The sequence below is a fragment of the Hermetia illucens genome, chromosome 5, assembly GCF_905115235.1.
Source record: "Hermetia illucens chromosome 5, iHerIll2.2.curated.20191125, whole genome shotgun sequence".
In the NCBI taxonomy this organism is placed as follows: domain Eukaryota; kingdom Metazoa; phylum Arthropoda; class Insecta; order Diptera; family Stratiomyidae; genus Hermetia; species Hermetia illucens.
Genome location: NC_051853.1, coordinates 91,066,982 through 91,092,117, shown reverse-complemented (window position 1 = coordinate 91,092,117; position 25,136 = coordinate 91,066,982). Strand labels below are relative to the sequence as shown.

General features: G+C 37.2%; 1 protein-coding gene across 4 annotated transcripts in view; it reads right to left on the bottom strand.

Moving 5' to 3' along the window:
* LOC119658003 (neuroglian) overlaps positions 1-25,136 on the bottom strand; it is an 89,096-nt gene that overhangs the window by 21,815 nt on the left and 42,145 nt on the right. For all 4 annotated transcript variants that reach the window (XR_005250192.1, XR_005250193.1, XM_038065223.1 and 1 more), the window contains exons 2-3: positions 24,127-24,326; positions 16,698-16,827 (exon numbers count right to left, since the gene is read on the bottom strand). Coding sequence is in view for 2 of the 4 variants with exons in the window: in XM_038065223.1 (XP_037921151.1) it covers positions 16,698-16,827; positions 24,127-24,187 (191 nt within the window). In the remaining 2 variants the exon portion in view is untranslated. The remainder of the gene's footprint in view (positions 1-16,697; positions 16,828-24,126; positions 24,327-25,136) is intronic.

Sequence of the window (25,136 nt, the reverse complement as noted above, 5' to 3'; positions counted from 1 at the left end):
GCACTGGGAAATTCACAATCACTGCAGCAGTGTTTTGCTGGGGGTCGAATATGTTCTTTCCAAAATTTCACCATGTGCATATTATTTATCCATTATCTCTATTAATTTTTAAAAAATCCCAAAAACTTCCTTTTTTTAGGCACAGGCAACACACTATTTAAGCCCTTAAACTCGTTAATCTGCCTTCAACTTCCGTTCGTTTTAAGTGAATCATTCATGGTAATATCATCCTTACCCAGAAAACATTTGTCACAAAACAAATGATTTGGATACAATCGAATAAGAAGGCAAATGCAAAGGATTGGGTAGCATTTATAGCATGGGAACCAGCGATCGATTAGAGTGACTCATTTGAGTTGGCGATTGGCCAATTTGATTATAACTGATATTCATAAATTTATCTTATTCTTGCATTTCGCGTTTCCGCTCCCGTATACTGGAATCTGACCACAAAATTTCATTTCATAATTTTCATACGACTTAATTAAATTCACCCGTAAAGTTTGTCGCTAAAGTTTGTACTGTTAAGTAGTATCGTCTAGCATTACAGATAGAAACAAATTTTTTTTGGAATCATTTCTAAGTAAAGTTTGCATGCAATAGAGAAATAAGTACGTTACTTTCGTCAAAGTGATTGATATGATTATCACAGTTCCACCCTTTTTATCTAATGGTTACGTTTGGGGCGGTATGTCTTTGCTTCGTGTATGCCTCGCAAGTGTATATTGTACATTTTATTATGCAGGTTATTGCATGAAAGCGCCTTATTATGTTAATTAGTAGCTACTAAATATGATTACGTTACCTTTACCGGTTTGCAAGCAGATTACTAGTATGAATCTAATCGATTACCACGAAATACACATGACATGACTGCAGAACGTTATGTTTTCAAGAAAGACATGCAATTACCGGGGCTAGTGAGAAAGAATTTGCTAAAATTAAAATTGGAAGAACGCTCGCTTCATTCGCACATGCATATTTTCATTCAGTAACTAGTAACCAACTTATCAACCGGCCACTCACTTCAGTCAGCACCGCACTCATTAATATGCAGCTTCATTAATATTATGAAACAAATATGGAGTGCGATCATATCTCTAGATTAGAATGGGCTACGTAATCATTTCGTAGATTTTCGGCTTTCTCAACAAGTACCTAGATGTATAGTCCACGCAGGTGAACAGGAAGTTAATCGAATGGATGCATAATTATTTGTAGTTGTTTATAATACGGGAGAGCTCAAATTGACGCACCCGACATTCTCAACTTGTTCGTCATATACTTACGTAAGTTACAATCAATGGTAGAATGGTATCTGAGATGACTTCAGAGTTGATTGTCTACATGTTCTGCCATAGTGTAAAGTAAAAGAATTTTGGGGTTAACAAATTTGAATTAAAGCCCTTAAGGGGGTCATCCCGTGTGAAGGCCGTTTTTTTTGAAATTTTTTGTGACGAACTGGAGAAAGATACAAATACGAATTTTTCACCATAGATTTATTAATATCTTGAGCGTGCATAGTAATTTTTCCAGAATAGTCCGTTATTGAAATACAGAGCAATTTATACACCCATCTCCAAAAAAGGTGTTTTTCTGCTGCCACGATAGAGGGCGCTGTGATAATCTTGGAGAAAAAATTAAACGGTATTTTAACGTACAGACTTAACTACAGTCCGCAAAGTAGGATTATTAAAAAATATTAAAAACTAAATTTTTGGTGCCTTGCTAAACTTTTTTTTTAATTTTGGTGTTTTTTTACAGCTTCTTCAATGAATAAAAAAAACTACTGAATGAATCACAATTATCCTAGTTTGCGGACCGTAGAAATATGTTCTGAATAAGTCCTCAAAATTTCAAAGAACTTCGTTGGGTAGATGTTGGGCTATGGTGGCAGCCGATTTTCAACATGTGGTTTCGAGATAAACGCATTTAAAAAGTAGAATGCGATTTTTAGTCATAAAACCTTAACTGACCGTTAATCTGCTATACTTAATCCATAAACCTTAGGTTTCTTGAAGAAACACATGTACAGCCTTGGCTTCAATTTTTGTCTTTCTAGCTAAGTCATTCGAACGTCATTCGGATCGATAAATACTTGCTTTATTACGGCGATCGACATAAATCTAGCATGTGACTTATCACGAGTTTAACACTATAATTTCCGAGCGACTCCGAATATCAAAAAATCACTTTGCGCATATATTCTACACTATATGTAGATATAATTGATGGCAAAAAAAATTTGATTTCAAAAATCAGACACACGGGATGATCGCCTTAAACTCTTTGAAATTGCTGAAGTGAATATGTTATGCTTTTAGTATCAAAAGCAGCTGACCACTCACTTCTTTCAAAATCCAAGAGAACTTCGAAAGAAAAGCCAACACTTGCTGGCACTTGGCGTATCTTCCTTGAGAACGCAAACGGCATCCGTAAGTAATGGAAAGTCATAGACGTTTATTAGATCATAGTTTTAAGCCTTCGACAGACTGTTACATATCTAATGCGTGTTTCATGCATTTGGTCTATTTTCAATTAAAAGTGCAAATATTTGTGTGGGCAAGTGATTATATGTTACATAATTGATTACCGACTGCAATATTAGTTCTTAGAATATATATCAAGACATTGTAACCATATTTATACAAACATACTGAACGTTCGTATTGTTGTATTCGAAATTATAACTGTCATTATGACAAAAAATTTTGAAGGATAATGGGGAATTTGGAATCATTCTTGCCCATAAATGGCGACGATTGTTATAAATGCAGATCCGGGATGGCATGCATTGATGTCCATAATGATCACGATGCCGAGCCTTAATAATGACAATGTCGACATTTTCGTAGGCAGTATTCATTCACTGGAAAATGTTTCGTCATCGATCTATACACTTAGGTCAAATTTTATGACCTTTTGGAGTCCCACGCAAATTGTGCTCATTTTTATCTATATGATGTACACATTAGCTAAGAATTTCTGACACACATCTCCATTTTGTCTAGACTAGAATTCCAATATGCTTGTTGGGAGTATATTGCTTCCCTGTAACTCAACGAGTATGTATGTACATACTCGTGTGGGTTATATTGGTAGAGAATGAGAAGCATAAGACCAGATCCTGGTAGAAGAAATCTAAGATACACCGGTAGGGGAATGGAAAAGTTTTTGTTATATTACAAGCATCATTCAAAACAATTTTGCTTCATTCATAACCAAAATATATGTATCTCTTTTGAAATGAACAAACAAAAACTTTTCAAGATAGAATATTTCTTGCAGCAGATGAGAGTATTGCTATCAGGATTCCACTCTAAACTTGGAACATATCCTGAAGGTCTTCACATTCCTTGTCTAATATGACTCACATTTTTCCAGTTTTGATATGCAAAACAAGTCTGAATGGCTTCATTCGTTCTCCTCCTGTTTGCAAATGACTCACAAAAAAGGTTTGCAGAATAAGTAATGCGATGTAGGGTACTTGCTTCCAGAAGAAGGATTATCGATTGACAAATGTAATTTGCTGAGAAATGCAGTTTTACGGACTTACATGTACTGAATTATCGAATGAAAGACGATTAGAGGTCATTTGTAAAGTAGGGCTTCTTCAATGAGCGAGTAAATGAATTGAAATAGAAGGGCGCAAATAGATGAAAGTGGAGGCTTTTCGGCTTAGAGTGAATTAGCTGTGGCGGGACTCTTTCGTTTTTAAGATTGTATCTTGCACATAAGTATGCGTAAATCGCAAAGTCTAACAAAGACCCGCAATACGAATGGAAACAAAAATCTTATTAAACACGAAAGGTCCACATCGGTACTGTCAGATGATTTTTTTTTTTGTTTATTTCATCAAAGCAATTTGTTTTTTAAAATAAAACTACATTATCGTCTAGATCTTAAGAACTCTGGTCTGGACTTTTATCAAAGGCCGAGAATATAAATTTCAGTGAAAAAGGGCGATAATATGAAGCCCGGCATAATTTTTACTTCAGACACATAATTTTCACTCTGGGCTCCCGACTTTTTCGTATAATGAATGGGTATTTGGTTGTAAAAGACCAAACAATGTAGCACATGTAGTTTAACCACCACAAATAAGGTCAACTTCTATAAGCGATGGAACTTTGAAAACTTGCCTTAAACTATTCATGCGCTTCTTTCGTCTTGGGAGAGAGTCTCACCGGAAAAGTCATCGCTTATACCGAAAATTATATTGGACCTCAAAAGGACTTTGTGATTCTAATCAACCTTTACATGTTGATTAACGAAAACCCAACAGCAGACAAATAACTTAAAGGTGAAGCATCATAACCACATTTTTCAGTTGATGGGAAAACTGTTGAAATAAGGTAATTAGTTGCTGTGAGACAATTCGGTAAATCACAGCAATAATAAATCACACCACGATGGGCAAGTCATTTAATCCGTATAGTTGAAAATGACCCAGCATGGAAAGTATATAAGGAGCAATATCCGATATAAAAAGTGGACGTAGTAGATACCGCTTTAGACTTACCCTAAACGATCAGTTTTTCATAAATCTGACGTCAACCAATCCATCACAACTGATGGACTGAAGTGTTTAGTATAAATAAGACGACAACTATTCGAAAGTCATGTTTTAATTAACAACAAAATGATAACTGCATTTCACTCAACCTATCATCAGTCCAGCCGTACTGACGAATGTTAATTAAAAATTTTAATATTCATTAATCTACCAGTCATTGCTTTAAAACTATATGATCAATATACCATAATTTTGTCAATTGTCATCAAAGGCGTCGATCAATTTGTATATTTAGGCGTGGTTTCTGTTGAGGGTGGCATCGAACGGAACTTGCCCGACGCATTGACAATATTAGATCCGCTTTCGCAGTCATGTCTAAAATCTAGAAATGTAGTTATCTCAACACTAAGATCAAGTTGAGGCTATTCTGTTCTTTCTGTGTTGCTATATGGGAGTAGCACATGGAAAGTGAATTCCAGCACTACTCAACAGCTCCAAATTTTCGTCAACAGCTGTCTGCGTTGTACCATCGGAGTACATTGGCCTATTACTAACACAAACGAAGAACTTGGTCGATGCATTGTCATCGGAAGATGGAATTGGCAGTGTCAGATCACATACTAAGGAGGGACGACAACTGCATTGCTAGCCACGCAAAGCAGTGGAACCCACTCTCCCAAGATGGCGGACGAGTGGGTCACCCAAGGGCACTTGACGCAGAAAAGTAGAGAAGTAGTGCGGGGATCTCAGGGAATCGTGGGGGGAGCTGAAACATATTTCAAGCGATGGCGCGTAAGTTTAAAAAAAAAACAGCATTTGCGGGAGGCATTGCTTTTTTGTTATAGTTTAAAGAAAAGTGCAGCTGACAGTCATCGCTTACTTATTGGTGAACATGCTCGAGATGATAGTGCGTGCAGAAGAAGAAGGTGTTTATGCTATTAAAGACGCAGAACGTCCGGGCTGAGTGCAGTTGCCATTGTGTTATTAGTCAAAACATGACTTCCGAATGGTTCTATCCATTTGACAAAGACTCTTTTTTTGCCATCCCATTTATATTATGTACACGTCTGTCTATTTTTAATGAATTGACTTATGGTAGACTGATGAAATACTGATTGTGTAAGGTCAGCCTTAGATGAAGTTGCGGTGTAGGCCAGAATTCCAAGCAGCTGTTAGGGATATTTAAGAGGATGTCAGCGCAAAACCGGAATATTGAACTTTACTTATTGAAGCACACATACACCAAACAGCGGCTTTTGCACCTTTGATGATGCATTTTTAATCTACACCATTAAAATTTTTGAATTTTGACATACTCAACAACGGTTCCGATGTGAAACATTTTGCGATTTTTGAAAAAAATTCAGTGTATGACAGTTTCCTTTGGGCTTAACTGTGTATTACTTTTCAAGACCCACGAGTTTGATCTTTAGAGCATTGCATGGGCACTCTCCGTACATTTATATTTGTGTATACATATATACGCAAATGTTTGATGTTTGTTTTCCAGCGCATTCAAGAGGAAAACGATCCGATGCACCGCAGTCGACTATGCACGGAATGGAAATGTGTAGGCTGCCATGAAGCTTTATTTTTGTCAAAAACATGACAGATTCCTAATATTATCTCCACACTACTTGGAAAAGTCTGACAGTGATATTGGCCGAAAATTTAGTAAACAGCATTCTTTAACGGTATGTAATACTAACTGTATAAAGGTGGCAAGATTCCAAATCTAGTCTAGGAAAGAGCAGTTAACTTATGATCATCTGTATTTGAAAAGCTAAGCTTGGAATATAATATAATTATTAATTTGAAATACTATAGGAAATACTAATAAACTCTCTAGGATAATCGACGGGAAAATTTAGTAGGAAAATGCTAGTGCCGGGATAAAAAAGCAATGATTTTCAGAAATGAGTATACGTTTTAATGCATCAGTAAGTTTCCTTCATCTGAAATCCATCGAAAACGTCTGAATTATTAAAAGATTATGTCAACTATAGCAGTACAAAACAGCAAAATAGTTTACTCAAGGTGTCGTTATAAGATTGAATTTTCCAGGTGAAACTCAAAAGTGTCAAAAAAATCGACAGTGAACCAAAGCAGCTTGACCTCACTTTTGAATCTAGATTAAAGGAATATGGCACCCACTTAGCGCTATGAATTTAAATACAGTTAGGTGCTTATGGAGAAGCACATCACTTTCGTCGATAATGCTGAGCAGAGAGTACAGGACCAAAGCATAGTTTTTACAAATATTTCACTTAAAATGATCAAATATGGGAAGAGCTGTATTAGCAATGAAATTACCATATATTAATTGTCAATTTGATTTGAAAAATGGACTCATAATAATTCGATTTAGCGATTTCAGCAAAAAAAATCATTATACATTGCAATATACTACATGATTTCTGATCTCCATCAACTCTAAAAATCGACACTGACAGCTTTTCAATGTTCTTAAAGTATCGAATTACAAGATCGCATTGAAAGACAATGTTGATTATGGTGCTCATTTCATTTGTAAGACTGTGACTAAGTGCAGGACGCTTCGAATTACTTTAGTATGTTTATAAAAGTGCCATTATGAGCAAAGTTGATAGGTACTATGTTTCCCTTGAAGTGCATGAGATCGATTTTTCTCTTGACAGCAATATAGATGTATTATATATACGTGTATCTACTGCTCATCCATTCTCAAGCGCACTACACAGGCAAGGAATAGACTTGAACTTATAGCATAACAAATAGAGTAGATTAAGGACAACTGCTGTTTGTCAGCCCCAGAAATTGATGAGTTTATGTGACATTAAACTAGAAATTATAACAATGGAACGTTTTCCGCTTCCAACATAATAACCTGGCAAAGTGTAACTCGGTCAATGGGGAAAAGTGAATAGTTTCAGTTCGTAAACGACAGTGCCGTTTGCAAACTGAGCTGGGTGATGATGATAAAGTATTTGCACGTGACCATGGGCTCAAATGTCCCTATGTATGTGAAATGTCCACACAACGTACGGTGCACCGCCTCTGCCAGTTAAATTTTTAATAAATCACGTCTAGCCGTTCTCTCTGCAGCAGTGTCATCAACATATATATAATCCATGTCGGCGGGCTTATATCATGTATAATGCAATGCTGCAGTAAAAAGGGTTGTGTGCCATCATAAGCATCGACAGAATCAATTGATGAAAAAATTATATTCGAAATTTGTTTTGTGTCCTTTTTAAAGATTTGAATTGGAACAATTTTGCCTTTCAAACGCAAGCACATTAGAAATTGAAAATAGTTGCAAGTTTTAAAGCCCGCCATCCACGTTCTGTTTGGCCTGTCAGTTATGCCTGAAGACTCCGCATTTGACCGGCGGCCGTAACGGGTATATAGTATAGTAGCATGGTCTGCAGATATATCGCTTATAAAACGATGTAGCTCATCGTCTGAGAGTGTATCTAGACAGAGTATACAATATGAAAAATATATATTTATTTATTCCCTTCCATACGAAAATGGAGAATGGCTCGAATAACACTTCCACTTTCTTTTTGCAGACCATAGAAATGAAGCCAGAAAACCAAATGACAAACGGTTATAGTCACGCAACAGTACACCGACAAAAGCAGCAAAAGAGGTCCGCAAATAACACTTCAAAAATATTAAGATTTGAGGTGTCACTGTATTGTATTTTGGAGTCTACCCATCAAGACGTTAAAAATGTTGAAGGGGACACATGTGCCAATAAACGACCTTCAGTACAGTATCGACTTAGGGCAAGCAAACAATCAAAATAACTAGAGATGGAAGATTCTTTTTAAAGAAAAGAGAACGAGCAAACTTCCTTTAAACAGATTCAATCGTATGGTAACCATATTTATAGTAAGCGACATTTTAGGGAAGCATACTAAAGAATCATGCGAAGGTTTTATGAAAGATGGCCGTGAACTGGAGGGAGCTCGACTGATGACATGAACATAATGAAAATTAAAACAAAGGTTACTATCAAACAGCATACTGCTTAGTCGGATTATCACTGTCAAAGGCTGAATATCAAGATAGTAAACTGCTGCGTGGAGGGAAGAAGGTAAAAGTTCCAGTGAATAATAAGAAGCATAGCACTTGCTGACATCAAATGGAAACTTATTCCTAACTCATCAGTCGGACAGTGTATCCAAGCTTGATTGGAAGCAACTTTGTTCGACAAGGGAATCAACAACTGAAAATAACTTTAGATTGTCCTTGTGCAGTAGTCACGGGTAAGTAAATAAGAACAGAAATTATGAAGAATGAAAACAAAACAGAGCACAAGGATGGAGCCTTGGAGAATCCCAAATAGCTGAAAAGGGAGGTGAGTCGCTTCCAATGAAGAAGACGCGATATACTCTACCAGTCGATGCCATTCGACTAAAGCGGTATAGAAGATGTCACCAATATTAATAAAAAACTTTATCCGACACAATATATATAGTTCAAATAGACTTTGTTTCGTACAAATCAGCGTCTAGTTTTACGGGAATACTCATCTCGCGTAAAGCACTCAGCATGTTCGAAATTAATGTCAACCGTGTGGTTATTTAGTGTCATTATCAACCGCAAGGTGTTCATAGCAAGTTCGAATCCTTCGTTGCTTTATCCCACATCTGGAGATGCAGTTATTTCAACATCATCCTCCAGTTGAGGGTGTTCGGCGCCAACATTTGATCTGTTCTACTATGTGAGAATGGTGGTCTGCGACAATATCAAATCAAGAACATCGTCGTCGTACAGCTCAGTTACCCGTAGACGAACTGATTAGGAGGCGGAAGAGACAATGGATAGGACGAAAAAGTTATTGCAAAGGAGCGAGAGCTGAAGCACATTGCCAATAGCCGACGTCGATGACGAAAATTGTACATGACGCGCAATGTCCCACATATGCGTTTATGTCACTTATCTACTATATATTCCCACTCACGCAGGAATGAAATGTAAGAAAAAAAAGTCGACAAAGGCGGAATTCGCGTATGTAAAACTATGAATGAACAATTTGAAACAACTCTATACGGTCGTTTCGAGGTCGAAGATAGTATATTTCACGATTATATATTTTGAATTTTTTGTGTATGTAAAAAGTTTTGGAGGGTTTTCTCACAGCAAATGAATATTTTATCATTTTGTTATCAAAATATGGAATTGTATTCCCGAATATTGCAAAATTTATGCCGCATTACTTGTATATAAGCTGATAAGTTCCTCAAAATTTTATAGTTGGCAGATAGTACATACTAGATCAACGATTTTCTATTGAACCCTTGATACCCTTCTTAGAATTTTGGAGCAATTTCTTCTGTAGTAAGTGATTATGAACAAAATGTATATAATTTAGGAGCTCCAGGTATGAAAATTTGGGTGATCTTATGTGAATTCTATCTAAAGGCTTTTCCTTTTGCTATTTGTAGTCTAGCTTAAAATTGATAGACAAGTAGCTTCCTCCAAACTAAAATTTTTAGTTTTTAGTTTTTTTGGGGAATAACTTATCCCCTTCGTCAGTATAAAGCTACAAGGCTTTCCCTTGTTTGGGTATGCAATGCACAAAACCCTTCATTTTCAGTTGTACCCCACGAAGACGATTGATGATGGGTTTCCCCATTCTATTACGAACGACTGAACCGGAGACATATACATATATTTTTGAATCGAAATATCTAAATATGCAACTGACAAGTCGAAAAGCTCTTGAGGATCGTATTCTCAAATTTTACTGAACATCGATATATGTAAACTGAATAAAAATCGAGAGAACCCTACCCATGAATATGACAATGCAAAATGTACATATCTGCAATTGAAAAGGGAAAGTGTCGCGTGTCTTCTCGTTGTTGTAATGGACATCCACGCTGCTCACTCACTCAGCTGAAATTCAATACTAAGTAGGGCCAGTCATTCACTATCATATTTTAATGGGGATTTTGTTTCATTGGAGGGAATTTATTCATTCCTTCCTTAACTCTGCTTGACGCCATCACATCTCTCCCTTTCGAAAAAGTGTCATGCGTTGCACTTTAAATTTGCCATTTCATTAGGAAGTAGCTTTAAGTGTTGATTTATTGCTTCTGTGATGTAATTTTAATGAAATTTACATTCTTATATACTTTTCCAGAATGAAAGATTTGAGTAATTGTGTGGTGATTAATAAAAGTAATAAGAGAGATGACCAAAAGTATTCTTGGCTTTCTAGAGGTCTTAATGAGCAAACTTATGCAGAGCCTATTGAGATAAAAATTAAAGTTCTTTTCTTAGAAAAGACTATTTCTTCGTTTGCAATATAGAATACCTTTGTATATATCAAACTTTTCATTTAAATAACAATTATTTGCCGAAGTCTAATTTGGCACTTGTAACTGATGGACTGGTAGGAATATTGTATCTGGTTTCATAGAAAGTATGCAAATTAATCAAATTCGTTCCTTGCAGCTGGTACTTCTCTCCGTCAAAGAGAAATTCAACCTAAGAAATGTTGTCTAAAAACCACAGGAAAAATCCAACCCTTGGAACAGATTCGTCTACATCAAAATCGCATCTCATATTTATATGTCGACCAGATTCTAAATCAATATTATTTCCTATAAATTTGCTTTGACGTCCGGATTCACAACCAATGCAGCCACGCAGACGGCCAGGAGTTGTGTATGTTGCGGGAATTTTCCTTTTATGATTTTTCGCTTGTTTACACTAAGCTCCCTTCAAAAGAGTCATTCAGTATCATATATTTCTGGATATGAATGTATGTTCGACGCCATCATAAAGGTTCACCGTCTGGAAAAGTACTAACTCCCGAAGTCTTTTTGCCAGTGTATACAAAGAATTTTCCTATTCTTTGAACATGAAATGGCAATAAAAATTTCGAACACTGGGATAATCGCTATTTTGTTTTGAGGGATGAAGACTGACGAGACGTTAGGGTTCCTTGCGATTTATATATTTGGGGTGGTTTTACGTAGGAATGAATTGGAGTTTCGTTTGTCGGAAATGAATTCCTTTTGTAGATTTTTATTAACAAAGCACTATAAGAAATGTAAGTGCATATAGCCAAACTCAAACTTCGCCATTTCTATTTCCTTCAGAAGTTCAAAGACATTAAGCATGGGGTAACCTAAGTTATTCTATTTTAAAGTTTTTATGAAGTGACCCAACAGTTAGGCAGTAATAAAAATTTATCGATAATGAACATGCAGCCATCGTTCCAACTATAGAGTTACTGTAGATTAAATGGCTTGAATTTGGTATTAAGGATGTTTGTATGCACTCCCTGTTTTTGACATTTCAAATAATATCTACGGAGCCAATATTGAAGTTTTATATAAAGTTTACAATTTCCTAGTGAAGAAAATAGACTTCTGATACAAGGTGCAAATATATGGTTGCGAATTATACTGTCCGGCTTGGCTTTAGTTAGAAACAAGGCGGAAACCATAACCGTGCTCGTAATACGTTGAATATACCCGATATTCAATTCGATGTGATACTGAAGTTTTATCTATCAGGAAGTAGTAATTTGACGGCTAAGGACCAACTTTGGCCTAATTTAATTGTGTTAATAATAGTAGGATTTCCGCCAAACTTTTCAGTAAGATACTTCATATTAAAGCCTATATTACCAGAACTAAGATAGACTTAAGGGTATTTTGTACTAAATTTTCAAAATATAAAAATATGCTATTATTAACTTTATTGGAGTCGATATCGTAACGAAGATTATTTCGGAGCCTAGATACAATGTGCATGGACTACCATAATCTTTTTTTCAAATTTTTCGGTTGGATAGTTTTTGAGAATGAGTCTTTGGAATAATTGACTCTTTGCAGACCCCCGTACTCCTACCCTTTGAAATCAATGTCAATTCTAATATCTGCTACCACTCGAGACCTTTCATTTGATACTCCACATCGTTTAGTAGATGAAAAAAGTTGCACCCCTTTTTTAGGTGTATGGTGATGGTCCATAACTCGTGAAAGAACAAGCAGATGTCATCAGCGTAGTTAAGGTGTTTAAAAAAATAAATCATGGTCTACTGAAGCGCACTCTGTTTTCTGGACAAGGTAGTATGAAGAACGTCACCGATAACAAGAAAAGACAATATTCGTGACAGGATGCACCCCTGATGAACTGCGTTTTAAACTTCAAATTCATCTGAGAATTTACCTTGGTGCAAAGCATGATATTTTCCTCCATCATATGTCGTTTTGATAATAACTTTTAGTTTTTTGGGAATACCCCTTCTGCATAGAGCATCCGATACACACTCCCTGCGCACCCTGTTGAAATAATAATCATAGTAAGCGTTGGTACGACAATCCGATTGGATTAGAGCCTTAAAGCGTGTTAGATAATTTCTTTCAAGACCGGAACGGTACACTACAGTACATTGTAGGAGGCAATGTGGTCAACATTCCATTCGCCCATGATTATTACCCAAGAAGCACGGAAATATCCCTCCAGTTGCTGCATTCAAGACAACTTACTGATCTTCCTCTTCTTTCTCGTATGGGGAAAAACCTAAGATTCCTAGGAATTTTATATAAGTGGAAGTAGCAGCTCCGCAAAAACTGCAGAACCAGCGATAAATAGCTCTGCAGGGAGACAGTTCAGTCCAGCGTTTGAATACTTTGATGCAGCCCTTTAGTCGCTCTGATAATAACTATTAGTTTCTCCAGAATGTCCCTCCTGCATAGAGCAGATGCACTTCTTATAGACGCTATCGAAATCATTTTCGGAAACTGTGAAGGGCTTTCTCAGAGTAGACTTGAAGTTTGTGCGCTGCTCCAAAATGATCTGAAGGGTGGAATGTGGTCAGTACAGAATGATGCAGAACGAAACCAGCCTGCTCGCTGCCGATCGAGATGTGCTTCGATGCGTTCTAGTATTATTTCAGCCCTTATTTCTGTGACGACAGGAATACCCTTCCAATCGTCGCACTCAAGATGTTAACAATTATTCCATGCACCCATCCTCCTTGAATGGTCTTCTATTCCAAAGTTCGTATGAGTGGAAGCAGCAGCGATAAGTAGCTTCGCGGAGATTAACTCTACTTCGGTTTGGTGCATTGATGGCCAAGATCATTTCACTTCTATTTGGAGCTTCAGGGCATCACGATCGCCACCACTACCAGCGACCAATCCAATTCCCTTCAGGACGCGACCAGAAAAGAGAATTTTTAATGGAGGCCCGATTCTCATCAACATTCTTAGTGCAATTAAGGGCGTCTACCGTTCAATCAGAAGATAGCTCTTAGACTGTTGAATGACAGCTAGTTCATAAAAGCGGTGAGTGAAATCGGCGGGTCGCAGATTTCCAATCTTGCGAGAAGCAGTGGCCCGATGTCACTGCCTCTCTTGTTACGAACATTCAGAAAGCAGTGTGTAAATCTACTGCTGATCGCTTGCTCATACATTGCCAGTCAATTTAAACCCAACTAACCTTATGACAGGCTCTGTGCTGCTTCTGTATTACCAATGATGAGGTGATGGAAACTGGAGAAATCCACAAACCTATCACGATTATCGGTATGGTTGTCAAGCCCGTGTTTGCTCCAAGGCATATCCCAGCAAGGAGTTGGAGAGCCTACCTTGACATTTAGATCAACCTCTCCTGGACTGTATTCAATTGTTCATAAAAAACCTCCTCCTCTGAATCAGAAGTCTCCGGGGTCTCGAAGAGGTCGTGTCCGAAATCAGCTTGCCAGCAATGAAGACGTACCTTGCAGTTTTCACAAGTATTAATCCAATACTGGAATCAAACATCGTTCCGCAAGAGGGAGGAGAGCACTCTTTAGAGTCCCACCATCTAACTTCACTTAACCCAAGAATATTCACGCTGGAACTTTCGCTCAAATTGCAGAAACCGAGGTTTCCTGGGGCCATCAGTACCATTGTTGAAAAGCGTATGCATGTTCCAAAAACCAACTCATGACCTCTGGGATAAGGATGGACTTACCGGTATCGACTATTGGTTATCATAATAGTCGATACCGGTAAGTCCATCCTTATCCCAGAGGTGGATAACGTTTCTGGGGCATACATGTTTCGACATCTGCAGGTTGCTAGCTTACAAATAGCTATCCCTTTTGTCGCTTTTCACAAGCAGAGACTGCTTTGAGTGAATTATAAGCCTCATCTCATAGGGATGAATATCGACATACGACACAATATAGAAAATTGCTTGAATCACATATTTCAAAAGATGATGACGGCATCCACATACGCAAAATCGAATTTTCTTACGGATCGTATGGGAACCATGCAACAATTCTTCTCACTTGATATAGCGAATTGGGCAATATATAACATAAGCTACTGTATTTATTGATTCCTGAGAGAAGGAAAAGAGCACTTCCAAGAAAAAAGAACATGTCTAACCATAAATATATTTTATTTCTTGATAGTTTCATAAAATATATTATCAAAGTTGAAAAAGATCTATTATGATAGATTGATTCTACCATTATGAACAAATTTTCACTAGAGAAAGGAAGCAGGATTTAGGGAGAGATTATCAAAATATCAAAACAGATAGTGTAGCATCACGCCGCATCAGAGCTGACGGGCGAAAGAAAGAGCTCGAATAATCCGAAGGGAAGTATTTCTTAAAAAACGCAATCTCTGCTGACAGGAATATGGATAATTATAAATTAGTGGAAAACCGTCAACAAAATCAATAGTATTTCATAGCATGGAGAGAATAGCAGGAAATGTCCATTAAATAAATACGGAAAGTAATAAATGAACAAATTTCTTATACTTCAATTCTTTGAAATTCACCGTAGAACCGGCTGAACTTCACACGTTTTAGTGTCACAAAATATAAATTTGGAACTTTAAAACTATTGTCTAAAGCGACCAATGATATCCAGGAAATAACAAGTAATTTCAATTTTTGATTTCAATATTAACAAAGGCTTTAGCAAAGTTTCTGACGTGGATTCTAACAGAGTCACGTAAAAAAGATTTCGTAAGCTAATCAACATATTGTGATAATTTTGGTTTCGATGACATCATCGACATCACCAATTCTATATACACATGCAGTTTTATCAACTCATTTCAGATGCTTTGGACATCAGTTTATATGTTAATGAGGTTAATGCTGAGTTATCGAAAGATCTCGGTGACGTTACTGCATTGGCGATCGCTAGGTTTTGTCTCCTATGGATTGTTGTGTAGGGCGAATGAAAAATAATTTTGTTGTTAGATTAATGACCGTGTGGTTTCACCAATACTACAAACCGTTTGGGGAGCGCTACACCTCAGATATTTTTTTAAAGTTTGATAATATAGCTGAACTACCATTCAGAATTTACAGATGGTTTTTGTACATATGTTTTTGGGTGAAAAGTAACTGAAAGCGAACTTTCTATTTGGGATCATATTTTTATGGAAAATATCTCAACTTTCGTTAACTTTAATAAAGTAATAAATTACTCTAGCTTCATAAGTTTACACTCTACAAAGCGTCTATATACGATATCGCTATATTAATATATCTGCCAAAATTATGAAATATTGAATTCTTTCCTACATTAAAGTTGTAGAATAAACTTTTGGCTCATGAGATCATTGGAGATATAACTTAAATTAGCAATAAAGACAGAATTGGAAATTGGAGAAGGTCAATTGGAAATCTAATATTTGTTTTCATCTCATGCTTGACATGGGACTTACAAGTTTTGTTAGAAAAAAAAAAATCGATCATGTAGTGAATTTCTTTTGACAACATCCATAAATCAAATGGCAAGGACTTTAGTTTTCCAGTGAACAAACTACCTTAACCTCGATTTCAGGCGCCTTTCCTCGTGTTTACTTCACAAATTGGACCTCCGTATCTTCAATAAGAAAACTTCAACCGACGGAGAGATTCCACCAACTGAGCTGTCTGCCTAAAAATAACTTTGACACAGTAACTAAAAAGATTTTGTAGATCACATGAAAGTCTAGCGCCAGAAACCAATAAAAATAGATCGAAATGGAAAAAGTGTGTCAACTCTCCAAAGTCCTATCCGCACAATATCCAATCGTAGCACTTAGGGCCTGTCTAGATTATTGTGATATCATAGGTCAATATTAGTTCAAGAATTTTGTTTTATTTTCATACCGAAGAAGTTTTCTTGTTTGTATATATTAAAAGTAAATCAATTGTTTTTACTTACGATGGATCTGGTTGACCTTCTGCTTCACATTCGATCGTAAATGGACTATCACTTTCTTTTGTAAGCTGGGCAACTTTGAAAAGCATTTCATCTGTTGGCGGTTGTTTCGTGATGTGAGGTGGTGAATTGTCTGGAAATGAAGAACATATATAGAAGTCGAAAAGTAATATTTCCAAAATGATGAATATATACAAAAATGTATTATTAAGAGGAAACTATCAGATTACATAAAGCTTGACAATCCATTATAATCAAGGCATTAGCAACAGAATCACTACTACCATGTTAGTAATATGCCTTATTAATATTATAATCTTAGTTAGACTCTTACAAGAATAAGGTGGTCTTATTTCGCTTTTTTATCTCTTCCAGTTCATGTTTTCTTAATGACAAATATAACTTTTTTTTTACTTTATGGCATCACAGTGACTCAAGTTCTTCGGTGCAGCTATTACGCTGGGTATATATCATAAATAGCTGCCCACTCAAGCCTTTACAATATGAAGCTAACTCAAGCTGCATCCTCATTCTGTGTTATTCGTAGACAACTTGATTTCGGTTCGATAGTCATAAGGACACATTTGCATATAATATCACGGGAAAATTATGCTTTTATTAAGGACACGTACAGAACCTACGTCATCGCGTGGTAAATGTGCGTTCTATAACAAAATTTGCGGAATGACATCAACTACATGATCTAGTAAAAGTCATTCAAGAATGTGATACGTTTCCTTTCTTGTTAGAACATAAATATGACACTATACTGTATTTAATATATTCTCCCAAGAATATCTTTTCATTTGCTCACTTAGGTCGTACATTATGCTAATCACTGTGCACCATATACTCCATCTTTAAGTTGATTAATAACTTCAAATTATTAAACTCCTAAACGTCTTCATGATACTTACTAGTATGAACAACACCCATATGGTACAATATATTCATACCAATTTTATCTTTTAATGACAATGCAAGTACCAAAACACTTGGGCTGAATTACAGAGTTTTGAACGACAAAATTCGAATAGGTTCCCCTCACCAGCAATGTTAACTATGTGATTAAATTTATAAAGCATGCTATTTACTGGTCGATTTATCTCAACCATCCATCCTTCGCAAACACAGAAACATCTAAACCAAAGAAAGGCTTTGCCTGGATGGTTAACTTGGTCTGGCGCTCTTGAGTTTAACATTAAGGGGGTAAGGATTTGTCATTGAAAGTTTGGGGTTCCGTGCCTGTAACGGCTAATATCCTCCTGGTTCCATTAAAGTCATGACAATTAGAAATGTGAAAAATTTGCGTAATAAAATATAAATAACTCATGCGAAGAACTGTATACTTAGCAGGAGACGATAAAATTTCAAGATGTACGTTTGGATTCGAATTAGCAATTTATCTTTAAAAGGACACATGACTTATTCGATGAGTGAAAACTAAACAATTTATGTTAGCATAAACAGAATGAGGACAATTGCATTTTTAATAATAATAATAATCGTTAGCCCTAAATATTTAGTTAGGGAAAGAGAGATCTTGTCAAAGGCGCAAAATAGTTAATCTAGACAAGTCTACGTAAAGCAAGTACGTAGCAATATAATATTTTTGTGCGAATTTTGTATTCCCGCACATAGAGTTCCTTAATTAATTATTGATTTGTTACCAAGTAAGCTATTGCAGGTAGTACTTTGGAAGGAACTAACTAGCTACATATAGAGAAGAACTGGCTAGAAACTTGCAAATTACTAGAACAAAGTTCTACTAGGGAAACTAGTTAGTACTTCATGAGGAAGTTACTAGTTCTCTTTCTAGTTTTCGCAATCAGTCCTGGCGATAAACTACATTAAATTCTAAACTAATACCTAGTAGCCTAGTAGCCACATAGTTATAGAGAAAAATTGAACAAAAAAAGTTGCAAATTACTAAAATAAAACCTCCGCGAACACATCGTTAATCAAAGAGGAGACTCTATCATTTTCTATCATTACATTTATGCCGGCTTGAATACAAATTAATAGGAGACTATTTTCTTTTCCCCTCGTTGATTATAATCTTGTGAGTTGTGGTTTAAAAATACACTAAAAGTATCCCCAGATTGTCGTCAAAGGTGACTAAAAGGGATAGAAATTTGTGCCTTAGTAACCTGTAAATTTTACTGATACCCAAACGTCGACAAACTACATGGTTTCGAACTTGGGCTATCGAAAACGACTGATGATTCGTTTCTGGACGCTACTGCACATGCTACTTGACAAAGTATCGAGGGACTCTGAAATCATCCTGTCTCCAACTCGAGCAAATAGTGATATAGGTTGGGCATTCTGAGCGCAATGCTGACCACATTGCCTCCTAGTGTACCGATCCAATATGGATTGTTGCGCCAACGATTATTATTATTCTGGGCTTAAGTGAAGTGAGATTAGGTGGGACTCTTTAGAGTAGGTAGGTAGATATCAGTGGCCGCTCCGCACTCAATTAGCATTGTGATGCGCCGTTTTGATGCCACAAACTCCTAAGACCGTGGCTGCTGTTATGAGAGTAGGAAGGCAGAATCCAGCCGGCTCAGATCTTGAGAGCCAGCCCGTAGCATTCAAGAAGGAGAGCAGCTCCCCCATCCTGCAGCTAGAAATCTCTCTGGGGTCCCCAAAGAATGGTTTACCCAGTGTCCGTAGCCTGACTCTAGCTAGAGCTGGGCAATCACAGAGAAAGTTCCTGAGGGTTTCCCCCCTTCTCCGCAGCTTTGCAATGCGAATTGTAGAGTATGCTAAGCCTGGCTGCATGGTCCCCTATGGGCCAGTGTCGCGCGCACGCGTCTGACGTAGGAGCTCTCGTGATCGGGCTATGTTATAAGCGGGTCAAATTCTCCTTGACGAGGCACCGATGGTAAGCCTTCGCCATCTAAGGCGCCCCTGACAGCCGCCAGCGAGACACCAACTGCATCCGGCGAAGGACTGCCATGAGCAAAGCCCCACCTGGCCAATCCGTCGCCCCCTCCTTCTCCTCTTCCTCTTGCAGTGTTATGCTTTCGTACTCTAGGAGGTCAAAGGATAGCAAACGCGCGCAAACCGGCATCAAACTGTTGCTGATGACAATGTAAGGCATGTTCTCTTGACTTGGGACCCGATTTCTGACAGGATCTTGACCGCAAGATTGCGATCCAGTTGCACCCTGTTACGCACCAATGGAAATTTCCGATATAGCGAAGAAAGATGCATTCTATGAGTATGTTAATTGCACGCAGTTCATAAAAATAATATTGGGATCGTGATGGTTGATCTGCATGCCAAGGTGGGCTCGGACAAGTGATAGGGAGGCACGACTTTGGTGACCTTAACAATTATTGTTGGTTTGTAGACTTCTGCAATTTTCACCGCCTTATCATCGGCGGTGACGCAAGGCCAATTGAGTTTCGATTAACCGGCAATGAACTTCTTATCAGGTCGACCATAACGCGATTAACAGTATATTTAGGATGGGTCAATAAACGTAGGGAACTAAGGGTGCTGTTCACCGCCGTGAGTGGGAATGAACGAAACGTTCCGTTATCATGACAAAATACGAGAAATGCAATGTACGTCGTGACAAAAGGCATAAGGGCACCCGTTTTGAAATGATCCTGGGGCGCATCAAGGAGCGCCTGGAAAGTTTGATGGAGAGAGAGCCAATTCCCCGTATTCACCACATACTCGTATATCTCCTACGGCTCAGTTTGGAAGTGTGCGGAGCTTAGATCTTCCCTTCATCTACGCTTCATAAGAGGAACTAGAATATCTAATCGAATAAGAGCAAGGATAAATACTGAACAAGTTTTGGCCTTTTGCAAGAGCTGTGTTGTACGGAATATTCGTGGAAATCAGAATCATAATTTTAACTTCATGTACTTCGCATCTCACAAAGGAGGAGCATACATATAAACAATTGCCTTGCCTTGCTCGAAGTACAATCTAGATGGAAACATTTGTCTGATTCAGACGCAGGTATCTGTCTATCTGCTTTCCAAGGCAAACACAGACATTTGCCTGTCTGTTGTCTGAAATGAGTACAAACGTTTGTTTTTTGATGCCAATTTGCACGAAAACATAATTTCAACCACTAAACTAGTTGCTAGTTCCTCTGCTCATGGCAATCGATCTACATATTTGTTTAGTTAAAAGGTTAACTAGCCAAGCTAAACTAATTCGTAAAGTACAAACAGCACTGATCATAATTTCAATTCATTTCATATACTGCATGATTATAATTACGATGATTAGACGATTAGATGATTGACTATTCTGACTATTGGGTATTCTGGCATAAGATAATAGCTAATGAAGAACATGGTCGATGTACGAGCTGGTAAATTTTCAAAATATAGTAATATACTACATAATATAATATTAATTTTATTTGAACAGAAATCCAGATGGGGATATTTTGGGACCTAGATGCCATGTAGAAGCATCATCATGATTTTTTCCAAATTCTTGAGTTGCTTAATTTCTGAGAATGAGCAATTGATTTAAATTTGCACTTTTCAACCCCTCATTCTCCCCTTTACAATTAGCATCAGAATCATCAAAACCAATACCTGGTTGTAATTCATACCCTTCATTTGCTATATCCGGTGGAAAAGAGGATACATCTCTTTTTACATGTGTACAGAGCCTTCAACAAACTCAAGTTGAAATGAGATCATTGTATATGTGGGGACCCATAGTGAAAACATTCTCATCAGTTCTGTGCCAACGGGTGGACGGCTTTCGAAGTAAATGGGTGTCACAGAACGACGGATTCAATATTTAGGTGTGTAATTTTTTAGTCTTACAGAGTTCAGGGTAAATTATCTGTTTTACAAATAAAACCGGTAAAGCTTTTATTTGATTGTGCAGAAATTGTGGTTTTCAAGAGTACTTAACAACCACAACAAGTAGGGAAACCGGAAGCTAAGCGCCACAGGGGAGAAAGGTAATCTTATATCAGCATTTATGCCCTACTTGTACTTAGTTCGTAAGTTTAAGCATTTAATTGGTGAGACCATTCACTTTAGTATGACACTGATATTCAAAGTCTTAGAAAGCAATAAATTTGCACAAAAGTGACAACTTCGACCTATTATAACTTTGTTAGTAATAGTGCGATTTCCACCATACTTGATAGTGTCGTGCTCTATAACATAGCCTTGATGATTCTAAAAAATGTGCTTATAATGAATATGATAATATACTATTATTAACTTTGTTTGAACAGGTATCGGTATGGAGAGAATTATGCGGCCTAGATACCATATGCATAGATTACCATATTATTTTTCAGAAGTTTGGGTTGGGTAGTTTCTGAGAACAGGTCCTTGAATAATTGAACCTTTTCGGACCATCGCACTTTTCCCTTTCCAACCAATGTCAAAACTAATATCGAGCTCGGAAAGTACCAATCGAGAGGTTTCATTTGATACCACACATGACTATACACGATGAAAAAAAATTGTACACCCCCTTCTACATATATGGGGACCCACCCCCCTTAAATTCATCGTGAAACTATGTTACACCCTGCATGTAATAAGATTACAGGTCCCACCTTTTTACCAAATTTCATATCAATAAGAGTAACCGTTCCTCAAATATAAGGTGTGACAGACAAACAGACAGTAAACCGATTTTAATAAGGTTTTGTTTTACACAAATCCTAAAAAAAAGAGATTTGCTATGTCCTCTGAATAATGCAATTGCAAAATATCCAATACAAGTGGTCAGCGCTAGCTTCCCGTGGATTATCCTGGCAGGTTAGTGAACAATTTACGGTCAGCGATCGCCAGAAGATTTTCTATAAAGGTTCAACTTAAATGAAATGGGAGCCGCAACGAAAAAGACAGCCGAATTCCATTTCTGATGATACTGTTGCTTTCAGACAGGATTTATCCTTAGTGGTTTCCCCGGTAATTGCAGAGGATCTTTACTGTATATACCGGTAAATCAGAAATAATAAAAGTACTAGGTTTGGATGTAATTCGAACGTGAACGGTGAACGTAAGCGCAGGAAAGGCAATGGCCGCACTATCGTGTATCATGACAGATATTAATGGGCCAAGTTGTCTAAAGGGACGATCACGACAATATTATATTCGGCGCCCATCTAGACAGAAATAATAGAGAGGCTGTTGCACAGAAGATTGCTGGGAGTGGTATGCCGCCATCAGAAGATACAGTGTGTGTGGTGGCCGAAATGAAACCAATCGACATTCTCGTGGTTTTGTTTGTACGGAGTCAGAAAAAGAGATCAATATTTTGTGTTCTCTATATATTCTATAACTCAAAAGAGAAACAGAAAAGAGAGGGCAACCTATATAAATAGTAGCAAATGTATTGATAAATTAATTGATAAGTTTTGAAAGCTGTATTCGCTTTAGCTCCATTTTGTATCAAAACCGCATCCTCCCTATTATTCAGATATTGTGTAAATATAGCGATATTTTCCCTACTTGTAATAAAACTCTCCAGTCACAGACATCAGTCATCATGCCCTTTAGGTTAAATTAGGTGATTTTATCATTGAAATATAATATTCCAGGAATTAGTGCTCTATTCTATCCGTTAGTTATTCTCAATTCATCTGCAAAAACTATCTCTACTTGTCATGGATTTACGGAAACTTTAGACAATCATATGATTTCTAGGTAAATCAGTTTATTTCTATATAAATCAATTAAGGTAGCTTTTCCACATTGGAGGGACAGCAACTTGCCACCCAATATAATGCTTCACATGAGAACCACTTCAGAAGTTTTTTACAACAATCCCGGGCGAGACGGTTATAATTTTCAGTTTTATTCGTTGCTTAGAATTTCAAAACCATCGCCTTTGAAACTGAACAGTGAGCAGTAATCAAACTGAAAAGATAAACGAAGAAATGAAACGCAACACTTTTTGAAAATTGGATGCAGATTTAGTGATGGTTTTTAGATTCTTCTCGTATTGGATTGATTTATGTCGAGCTTATATTTCGCGACAGTCATGTGATATGATACCAATTTGATCCAATTACTTGTGCTAGAGCGAGTGTGTAAATTCCCACTGCGTCCTATACATCCGAACTGCAAGACTTCGTGCTCTTTTTCTTAGCGATGTGCAAATACAATATTAGAAGCTACAAAGTGCTAGCTGGCACAGATCTCATTCTCTACTAATCAGTAGTAATTGCAGGAATCCTCAGTGATATCAAACAAGACGAAAAATTAGAATCTCCACAAGGAAATGAGTAGGTAGGCAGTTTGCAATTTTCAACAAACGATGAATTACTCAAGAATGTGTTATATACGAAGTGCTATATATCTATTTCGCAATAATTAAAGCTTCTCTAAAAATTAGCATAAATGGGAATGAATAAAAGCGTTTGAGAACGGATGGATAGGTGTGTAGAACACAATATTATGTATGCTGTACTTACGAGCATTTATGAATGTTGCCGTCAACGTGACGACAACCAGAAGTAATGATTGCCGCAACATGATGTCGATTCTAATGTGTAATCTTTCTGATGATGATTTATTCCACTTAATATGCTTTTTAGAGCAAAACGTTATTAGCGTATTGTCTGTCGCTAAAAGTGACGAAATGCGATGCGGGTTGGCTTCTATCGTTGAGTTCCTGTAATTACAAATTCAAAAATTAGACATGGTTAGATCAAAAGTATGAATGTAGTTATCTCATAATGTTCTATAACTGTAAAAATTAAATCAGAGACCGGATGCCGGGCGCTTCAGGTGTAGGGTTTTGTGCTTTTCTTATGTGAGCAACTTTGGGTGCATAGCTATTCCATTATATGATATTAACAATCTATAGGGTGTAGTAAATTCACACGAAAAACTCGACCATGATCTACTATAACTTTGTTAATTATAGTAGGGTACGTAACCTTTCATCATCATTTCTATTTTTCCACTGTACTATAATAATAATCGTTGGCACAACAATCCATATTGGATCAGGGCCTTGAAGTGTGTTAGAGCACTTCATTCAAGACCCTAACGGTACACTACAGTATACTGTAGGAGGCAATGTGGTCAGCATTGCGTTCGCCCGAGATTATCACCCCGATTTGACTCAGGTACTCATTCACAGCTGAGTCGACTGGTATCCGACGTCAAATCATGCCCCCAGTGAGATTCGAACCGCGACCTTCCGTATGACAGCCTTGTACTATGGTGAACTTAAAAACGGTTTTCCATTAAATTTCTAAATTGTTCTTCTTCAACTCAATATAAAAATATTTCATTTACTGCATGCATGAAATTTCATAGTTCACATACTATACTATATATGTCTACATATGTCGATAGGTGTGCAACTGTGTTCCAGACCGATAACCCTAAACACCACTGAATGCAGCCATGTCGGGTATCAAATGAAAGGTCGCGATTAGTACTTTCCGAAGCAGATAATAATTTTGGCATTGGT